General features: G+C 66.2%; 3 protein-coding genes across 3 annotated transcripts; 2 read left to right on the plus strand and 1 right to left on the minus strand.

Moving 5' to 3' along the window:
• Positions 1-43: 43 nt before the first annotated feature.
• LOC309416578 (peregrin-like) lies at positions 44-3,564 on the plus strand (the record flags this gene model as incomplete). The annotated part of the gene is made up of 7 exons (XM_082016120.1): positions 44-355; positions 1,619-1,906; positions 1,990-2,137; positions 2,682-2,818; positions 2,905-3,023; positions 3,139-3,293; positions 3,381-3,564. Coding segments are annotated over 7 exons (1,343 nt in total), but the record flags the coding sequence as incomplete, so codon positions are not given.
• Positions 3,565-4,167: 603 nt separating this feature from the next.
• Positions 4,168-5,673, plus strand: OGG1 (8-oxoguanine DNA glycosylase; the record flags this gene model as incomplete). The annotated part of the gene is made up of 7 exons (XM_082016118.1): positions 4,168-4,277; positions 4,361-4,623; positions 4,699-4,878; positions 4,958-5,136; positions 5,206-5,347; positions 5,432-5,481; positions 5,569-5,673. The coding sequence occupies 7 exons, from the start codon at positions 4,168-4,170 to the stop codon at positions 5,671-5,673; spliced, it is 1,029 nt and encodes a 342-aa protein (XP_081872244.1).
• A 567-nt stretch (positions 5,674-6,240) lies between these two features.
• Positions 6,241-9,107, minus strand: CAMK1 (calcium/calmodulin dependent protein kinase I; the record flags this gene model as incomplete). Its single annotated transcript, XM_082016119.1, has 11 exons — positions 6,241-6,296; positions 6,374-6,500; positions 6,606-6,693; positions 6,791-6,869; positions 6,982-7,094; positions 7,194-7,269; positions 7,365-7,491; positions 7,582-7,720; positions 7,791-7,865; positions 8,091-8,222; positions 9,022-9,107. 11 exons carry the CDS (start codon positions 9,105-9,107, stop codon positions 6,241-6,243), a joined length of 1,098 nt encoding a protein of 365 aa, XP_081872245.1.
• Between the last annotated feature and the right edge of the window lie 324 nt (positions 9,108-9,431).

Raw genomic sequence — 9,431 nt, forward strand, 5'->3', positions numbered from 1 at the left:
CCGGTATCTTTCATCCATCTGCTCCTCTTTGTTCCCCTAGAAGATGTGCGGCTGCTGCTCTCGGAGAATCAGAAGCACCTGCCCTTGGAGGAGCAGCTGAAGATCCTGCTGGAGCGGCTGGATGAGGTCAACGCTGGCAAGCAGAGCATAGGACGATCCCGCCGGGCCAAGATGATCAAGAAGGAGATCACAGTCCTACGGCGGAAACTCGCTCACCCACGGGACCTGGGCCGAGACGGGCTGGAGCGGCATGGCTCCTCTGCCAGGGGAGTCCTGCAGTCACACAACACCTGCGAGAAGGACATGCAGACAGACAGTGCTGCAGAAGAGAGCAGCAGCCAGGAGACTGGCAAAGGTACTGGTCCCTCCAGAATACTGCCAGTTTTGGGGAGCAGTGGAGAACCGCCTTTGGACAGTCTTGACTGGGGGAGAGGCCACCCTGCTAGGTGCCTCCCGAGGCAGGAGGGCCACGTGGGCAGCTCCCCGCACACGCCTCACTCTTCGTTCCTCCGTAGGAGCAGGGCAGATGGCCTCTCGGGGGGCAGTCCCTTATCTCCCATTCCCCTGTGGGGTTCCTCATTTCCCATAGTGCCTCTTGTAGGGGTGGGTGGGGAGCACAGTTGCCTGCGCCTCCATGGGCTCCCTCCTGGCACGCCCATCCGAGGACAGTATCCCACTGGGTAGTTTGTAGTGAGACGTGACAGCCAAGCGGGGAGGATTGGCAGCCGAAGGAGGCCACCTCCTGCATCTGGAACAGCCACAGCCTGGTGTGCGTTTGCCTCTGGGGAGGGTGGGCAGGTCACTGGTGTTCGCAGCTGCGGTCAGCGTTCACCCAGTGAGCTCACCTCCCATGCAGCCCAGGAGCTGGGTGTTGTTCCAGAGACTGAGGCGGAGAGTCCCAGCTGTGTGATGTGGGGCATGAGATGGATTGTTACCTCCTGCCAGCTCTGCCACGCTGCCCGGTTTCTCTAGGGACACTGGGGAGCAGGCTGCCTTCAGCATCCCTTCCTGCTTAGGGCACAGGAGAGAGTTGCAGCAGCACTGACTGCTGAGCTCCAAACGCCCTCCCACGGCTGGGAGCTGAACGTGGGCCCACTGCCAGCTCCCTGGCCTCCTGAACGGAGATGCTGAGCTGGGCTTCATGGAGAGCACAGCAAAAGCTCCAGGCAGAGCTGCCAGGTGTCACTGGGTGTTTGCCACCGCTGCATCACCATCCTGCTGCTCTAAGCAGTGGGAAAAGCAGTCTCTTCTGCAAGCAGGGAGTATTTTAGGGCCTCTGGCTTTCAAGGGTGCAGTGGAGCTTCTCAGCTGCTCTGTGCTGTGGGAAAGGTTTATTCCTGCTTGCTTCCTGTTCTTGACTTCTGCTTTGTGAGGTTGCTGCCTGGGAGAAAGGAGGGCATCCCTGGCTGGTGGAGTGTTCTTTGATGTCCCCACCTAGCTTTTACTGTCAGCAGACTGGACAGTTTGACCCTGAGGGCAGCAGGCATGGCAAATCTCGGGATGGAGGATCTTCCGAGATAACATTCCCAAGAAATGAAGCTGTTCCTTGATGCTGCTGCCGTGCGGTCCCTGCTAGGTCCCGTGGGCTGCAGCTGACACCTCCTCCTCCCTCTTCCAGGTCTGGGTCCCAACTCTTCTTCCACCCCAGCACATGAAGTTGGCAGGAGGACCTCAGTGCTCTTCTCCAAGAAGAACCCTAAAACCGCAGGCCCTCCAAAACGTCCAGGACGCCCCCCAAAGAATCGAGACAGCCAGATTGTTCCCGGGCACGGGAACAGCCCCATCGGGCCCCCCCAGCTCCCAATAATGGGATCCTCCCAGCGGCAGAGGAAGCGAGGGCGAAGCCCGCGCCCCAGCTCCAGCTCAGACAGTGACAGTGATAAGTCGACCGAAGACGCTCCCATGGGTGGGTGCAGCAGCGGGCCTGCCGGGAGCACATGGCAGGGTCCTGCATGGTTGTAACGCTCTTCTGTTGGGGTGCTTTTGCAGACCTGCCAGCCAACGGTTTCAGCAGCGGGAACCAGCCCGTGAAGAAGAGCTTCCTGGTGTACCGCAATGACTGCAATCTTCCCCGGAGCAGCTCCGACTCGGAGTCCAGCAGCAGCAGCAGTAGCAGTGCCGCCTCAGACCGTACCAGGTACTGTCCCTGGCTCGGCTCTGGTGGCACTGGTGCTGCCTGGGGCGGCGGTGCATGGCTCTTGGCCTTGAGCTGCTGAATGAGGAGCCCGTTTGGTGGTACCCATCTCGTTCACCCTCCTGTGGCCCAGCGGCCATTAGCTAAACCATAGAAAGCTGTGGGGTTTGTGCTGTTTTTTCATGTAAAACCTAGAGGTGTGAGTGTCCAGCAAAGGGCTGGTAGGGAGCATGAACTGGGCACTTCCCTCTTGGCACTCCAGCTGTTCTGGCACAGGCCCTTCCAGCAGCCAGCTCTGGCAGGTTCCTGCCTGCGCCCCTAATTCGGATCAGTGCACCCAGGCAGAACTGGATGAGGGTCTGGCTGGCACCCCAGCAGAAGCACTATCCCACCTTTCTTCCTGGCACCCCCACCAAGTCCTTCCCAGTGCTGAGGCTGGTGGTTGGAGTTTACAAGCCCTGGTGAACTGCCAGGCCAGCGCCCTTGAAAGTGGCTTCTGGAAGCCTAACATGGCTCTTACTGACAGCTCTGCTCCCTCTCTCTGCAGCACAACACCCTCCAAGCAGGGCCGAGGGAAACCCTCCTTCTCCCGCGTGAACTTCCCGGAGGACAGCAGTGAGGACACGTCAGGGACGGAGAACGAGTCCTACTCCGTGGGCACGGGGCGAGGCGTGGGGCACGGCAGTAAGTACTGTGGCCATGTGGCCGCGTGCCTAGGTGGCACCATCACCTTGGGGGGACACAGCTGACTCCCCTCTCCTCTGGCACAGTGGTGCGCAAAGGCATGGGGCGCGGTGCAGGGTGGCTGTCCGAGGATGAGGATTCCTCCCTGGATGCCCTGGACCTGGTGTGGGCCAAGTGCCGGGGGTACCCCTCCTACCCGGCGCTGGTGAGTACTGCCGTCTGCATGCTCCCGCCTGCTGTCGGGGCCTCCGAAACCCACATTCCCCCTCCCGCAGAGTGGCACCCATTCCCCTCTCAGCCCTCCCCTGCTCTTCCATCAGATCATCGACCCCAAGATGCCGCGGGAAGGCATGTTCCACCATGGCGTCCCCATCCCAGTGCCCCCCTTGGAGGTGCTGAAGCTGGGGGAGCAGATGACTCAGGAAGCGCGCGAGCACCTCTACCTGGTCCTCTTCTTCGACAACAAGCGCACTTGGTAAGGCCGGGGGCGCCGGGGGCTTGGGGGGGGGTCTCTGGAGACCGGTTGTAACCCTCAAACGAGGTGGCCCCCCGCTCCCCGCAGGCAGTGGCTGCCCCGGACGAAGCTGGTGCCACTGGGGGTGAACCAGGACCTGGACAAGGAGAAGATGCTGGAGGGCCGCAAGTCCAACATCCGCAAGTCGGTGCAGATCGCCTACCACCGCGCCATGCAGCACCGCAACAAGGTGCAGGGCGAGCAGAGCAGCGACTCCAGCGAGAGCGACTGAGCCGGGCCTGCCGCCGGCCGCTCCCCCGCCGTATCTCAGGGCAAACGGGGGCTCGGGGACCCCCCCGTGCAGCTGGTCTGCACCCACCGGGGGACGGGGCCTTCCCCCAGCCCGCGGCTCCCCGGGATGTTGTTCTGGCCGCCGCCGCCGTGCCCCCCGGCGCGGCCCCCACCCCGTGCTGCCCCGGGCCCGGGTCCAGCCCCCGGCCGGCCCAGCGCTCGGACGTTGTTTGTATTTATTTTGAAGGAAGAAAAATCTATTGATTCTTAGAAAATAAACCTCCGCTGCGGAGCCGCGGCCGCTGCGGGCGGGGCGCGGGAGTGGGGCCGCGCTTCCGGGGCCGGGCTTCCGGGCCCGGGCTGGCCGCGGGCCGGAAGTTTGGGCTAGAGCGTCGCCGGCGGCGGGCGGGCGCTCTGCCTGCGCGGAGGGAAACTATGGTGGGGAGCGGCGGGGCCGCGGGGTGGGGCGGGGCGGGGTAGGGCCGTGGCTAGGAGCCGTGGGGCAGCGCTGGGGGCGGAGGGAGGCCCGAGGAGCCGGGGCAGGCGGTGTCTGACCCCGCCGCGTCTGTGGGACAAGGGGACGCTGCCGTGCCCCTCGGCCCCCATGAAGCTGCGGGAGGCCCCGTCCGCCCGCCCGGCGCTGTGGCGTGCCCTCCCCTGCCCGCCGGCCGAGCTGCGTCTGGACCTCGTGCTGTCGTCGGGGCAAACCTTTCGGTGAGCCAGCCCGGGGGTCCCGGCGCCTCCGTGGCCCAGCCCTGCGGGGTCCGGGCCGGCCCCGACGCCCCCGTGTGCGGCAGGTGGTGGGAGAGCAGCCCGGGGGCCTGGACGGGCGTGCTGGGGGAGCGCGTCTGGACGCTGAGGCAGGACCGGGACCGCCTCTGGTACACGGTGTACGGCGAGGAGGAGGATGGGCGTCCCGCCGAGGCGGCAAAGCCGGAGGGTGCCGAGACGGACCGGATCCTGCGCGACTACTTCCAGCTGGACGTGGGGCTGCCGGCCCTGTACCGCGCCTGGGGGGCGGCCGACCCCCTCTTCCGCAAGGTGGCCGACGACTTCCCAGGTGAGGTGGCCCCGTGGAGCCACGGGAATGGCCACGGCCCACGCCCAGCATCCCCTCACTGCGTCCCGCTGGCAGGAGTGCGGGTGCTGCGGCAGGACCCGGTCGAGTGTCTCCTCTCCTTCATCTGCACTTCCAACAACCACATCTCCCGCATCACCGCCATGATCGAGCGCCTCTGCCAGGCCTTCGGCCGCCACCTCTGCTGCCTCGACGCCCGGCCCTACCACGCTTTCCCCTCCCTCTCGGCGCTTGCAGGTCTGCCATCGCTCTGCCGCTGCCACCCCACCACGGCCTCACCTGTGCCCACCCACATCCCTCCACTGTCCCCCCACAGGCGCTGATGCTGAGGCCCGGCTGCGGGCGCTGGGCTTCGGGTACCGGGCCAAGTTTGTCAGCGGGAGCGCACGGGCCATTTCCGAGGGACTCGGTGCTGAGGGGCTGCACCGGCTGCGCACCGTGCCCTACGCTGAGGCCAGGAGGGTGTTGTGTGCCCTGCCTGGCGTGGGCGCCAAGGTGGGTGCTGGGACAGGTGCCGGGGAGCTGGGGCCAGCGGCGGGGGCTGACAGGGCTGCCTGCCGGCAGGTTGCCGACTGTGTCTGCTTGATGGCCCTGGACAAGGCAGAGGCGGTGCCGGTTGACACCCACGTCTGGCGCATCGCGCGGCAGCGCTATGGTGCAGCTCTGGGCGGCAGGAGCTTGACCCCCCGGGCCCACCAGGAGATTGGTGAGGGCAGGGCTGTGCCCTGACATGGGACCCATGGGGATGGGGATGGTGCCCCTGGTACTGGCGCTCACCTTCTCTCTGCAGGTGACTTCTTCCGGGGGCTGTGGGGCCCCCATGCTGGCTGGGCACAGGCGGTGAGTTACCCCCTCCTGGGCACCCCGGGGCTTGGCCCTTGCCCCCCACCCTGGCCGTGCCTACCCCATCATCTCTCCCCATGCCAGGTCCTCTTCTGCGCTGACCTCCGCAAGGGCCAGGAGCCGGCCAGTAGCCATGATTGGGCCAGGGGGGGCCGAGGCCGGGACAGTCATGGGGATGGGCCCCCTTAGGGGCTCTGTCCCTCCTGGGGTGACCCTGGGTCATCGGCTGCTGGAGGGGATCACTGCACCTGCTCCCAGCCTGGGATGCAGAGGGGTGTGGGCAGCTGCCTGTCCCCTGCCCAGTGTGTGCTGGGGGGAGCTGCTGTCCTGGGCAGTGAGGCTGGGGGGTTAGGGCTGTGCCTGCCTCCCCCAGGCAGAGCAGAGCCAAGCGGCGCTGGCGTCCTGCCTTTATTACAAGCAATAAAATAGAAACATCCATTTGGAAAATTCTCATGCTGGGGCGGGGGGTGGGCAGTGACAGGGCAGGCGTGTGGGGGGGAAAGGGGCGTGGGAGGGGGCCTGGGACACAGCCCCGAGCTGGGGGGGGCTCTTGAGGGCTGCCCCTACCCTGATACAGAGCTCTGCTGCGAGCCTGCAGTGAGGGGCAGCCCCACACACCTGGGGCGAGCAGGGCAGGGTGCCCCCACACCCTCCCCTCCCTGCTCCAGCACTCCAAGGCTCTCCACCCCAGGCTGTGCCCATGGGAGGGCTGGACCCTCCCTGGCCCCCCTAGGATGCGGCCATGCAGGGCTGTGCTCAGTCTGGCAGGAGGTGCTGAGCTCTGCTTGTAGGCGGGCGCCCACAGTCCGACCCTGCGGGAAGGAGCAGGCTGAGACCCTGGCAGCAGCCCCCGGGGATGCGGGACGGGGATGGGGGCATCAGGGCTCACTGTTGCTGCTGCACCCTGCCAGCCGCTTGCCGGGGCTAGTTGGAGTCATCTGCCCGGGGCCCTCCTGGCTGGTTCCCAGCTGCAGCTTCCTCATGTGTCTCACCACTGCCGTGGCGTTGAAGGCTTGCTGCCAACCCCACAGCATCTGTCACCTGGCACGGGGTGCCTCGGGGGGGCTCCCTGCACCCCCCGGGTATCCCCATGCCAGCACCCTGCAGCTCCCCATGCTCACCTTCCACTTGCTCTTTGCAAAATTCTTCTTGATCTGCTCGCTCACCGACTGGTGGATGTTCTTGTCCAGGGCCGTGTCCCCGGCAATCCTGGGGCAGGAGGGGATCAGTGGGGTAGCCCCTGTTCCACGGCTGCTGTGGGGTGAGCTGGGGAGGAGGGGCAGATAGCGGCAGGTCCCTCCCTTACCAGGGATGCTGCAGGGCTTGCTCGCAGGTGAAGCGCTTGCTGGGATCCTTCTCCATCAGGTGCTGGATGAAGTCCTTGGCTGGGACAGGGCACGGAGCAGGCATGAGCACCTGCGCCTGCTGCCACCCCCGTGGCTACCGCGACACCGTGCCGGCATCCCAGCCCCAGCCGCCCCAGTTGTCCCAGCTCACCCGAGTCCGAGATGTCGTCCCAGTAGGGCGAGTCAAACTCGTACTCGGCCCGCAGGATCTGCTCGAAGAGCTTGGCGTCGTTCTCATCGTAGAAAGGGGGGTAACCACAGAGCCTGGGGGGAGGGCGGTGGGGAGGGGGGATGCTGGCCCCGGGTGGCCCCGGGGGGCTGGGCCCCCACAGAGGGGAGGGGGTGGGAGGGGAGGGTACGTACAGGATGTAGGCGATGACCCCAATGGACCAGCAATCCACCGCCTTGCTGTAGGGCTTCTGTGCCAGCACCTCAGGGGCTGGGGGGGATGGCAGGGGTGAGGGGGGACCCCAACCCCGGGGCGGGACCCCAACCCCTCACCCAGGCTGGTAGCAGCCCGCAGCAGGCACTCACCCACGTAGCCGGGGGTGCCACAGGCTGTCGACATGACACTGCCGCAGCCCTCGATCTTCGACAGCCCAAAGTCACTGATCATGATCTTGGAGTCCTCGTCCAGGCTGTAATAGAGCAGGTTCTCGGGCTGCGGGGAGGGGGGCGTCAGGAAGGGGTGACGCCAAGGTCCCCTCCTCGCCACCATGACGGGGGGCTGTGTGTGTGTCCCACTATTCACCTTCAGGTCGCGGTGGACGATGCCCATGTCATGCAGGTACTTGACGGCGTCGAGGATCTGCCGGATCAGGGCGCTGGCGTCCCGCTCGGTGTAGAAGCCCTTCTCCACGATGCGGTCAAAGAGCTCCCCCCCCGAGACTCTGCGGGGATGGGCAGTGCTGGTCAGCACGGCCCCCCAGCTCCCCCCAGACCTCCCCTGATGTCACTCACAGCTGCATGATGAGGTAGAGGTGGGTGCCGCTCTCATAGATGTCATCCAAGGCCACGATGTTGGGGTGCTTGATCCTGCAGGGGGGAGGCACGGGGAGGTGAGGGGACTTCCGGCTGCCCCCCAGCCTGGCCCCCACCGGACACAGAGCAGCCGAGCTCGGCCCCGCGGGGCATCACGCGCCACCAGCTATTTTGGGCGCTTGCCGATAACACCCGGTGATGGGTGCTGGCAGCAGGGAGTCATGCCGGAGTGGGGGGCGCAGAGCGGGACCCCAACCCTTGCACCCGGGCAGTCCCTACTTGTGGAGGACGGCGATCTCATTCTCTATGCTGGTCTCCTTTCCCTCCAGCGCCTTCTTGGCGATGCACTTGATGGCCACCAGCTTCCGTGTCACCTTCTCCTCCGCCAGGACCACCTCAGAGAAGGCCCCCCTGGGGGAGCAAGGGGTGAGCCGGGCAGGGGGTGCTGCCAGCCGGAGCTGCCATCGCCATGGCGACGGCCAGAAAGTCCAGCTATTTATAGGAGAAAAGCGAGCGGGAGCCACCCGCCGGGACAGCCGAACATGGGTCCTGCCGGGGATGGGGTGCCTGGCTTGCGCCCCACCTCCCAGGGAGGCTACACCGTCCCTTTATCGAGCAGGATAAGGCAGTGGTGCTGCCAGCAGCTGGGGCTGAGCTGTGCCAGGGATGAGGCCCCAGGTGGGTTTTGGCAGCCCCGTGCCATGCTGCGGCACCCAGGACGAGCAAGGGCCACCCCGCCCAGCTCTGCAGGGGGTGCAGGGGCCACCCAAAAGCAGAGGTGCCCAGCGGCAGGGCCAAGGTGGGGCAGGTGCGAGCAGCATGCTCGTGCCCGGCAGGGCCCTAAGCCTTGCTGTAATTAACCCACTAATCTAGATTAAGAGCCTTGCGGTGCTGCGGGCATCACCAGGCTCCCCTCTGCCAGCCGGGGGACCACCGTCGGGCATCTTCAGCCCGGCAGCCAGCGAGGGGGAGGGTGCCGGCACGGGGAACCAGCCAGTGTCAGAGGGAGGTGGCAGGCAGGGGCAGGCAGCACCGCAAACCCCCTGCCCATACCCCGCAGCACGGTCCCTTGTGTGCCAGCCCGGCCGTGGCCTCTGCCTTGGGCCAACATTTGAGTTGGCGCGGTTCCACGTGGCGGGTTTGGCAAAGCCGGATCTGGCACCACGAGCGGGTTGTCACCGGTGTCCCCCCCCGGCCTCCGGCAACTCACGTGCCCAGGACCTCTCGGAAGTCGTAGATGCGCCGAATGTCCTCGGTCCTCTTCTTCCAGCTGGGCCCATCCTGCCCCAGCGGCATGGTGCCCCGTGGGGCCACCCACTCCCACCTACGACATGAGTGGGGAACAGGGTGTCAGCGTGGAATGCCGTGGGGCGAGGGGACACTGGGACACGGGGGTGACAGGGTCGATGGTTGTCATCAGGGGGTGATGAGGACTCGGCAGGAGCCATGGCATGGGGTGCCCCACGAGGGACACACGCTGGGACTCTTCCGTTGCCCGCCCGCCCCTAGGGGGCGGGCGCGGGGCAGGCGGGCAGCGGGAGACACACACGCGTGGATGCGTGGGGTCCCCACCCACGGCTCCCGCAGGCGTGCCATCTGGCACAGCCGCGTCGGGCGGGA

Source organism: Phaethon aethereus (assembly GCF_964289735.1).
Source record: "Phaethon aethereus genome assembly, contig: HAP1_SCAFFOLD_785, whole genome shotgun sequence".
Taxonomy (NCBI): domain Eukaryota; kingdom Metazoa; phylum Chordata; class Aves; order Phaethontiformes; family Phaethontidae; genus Phaethon; species Phaethon aethereus.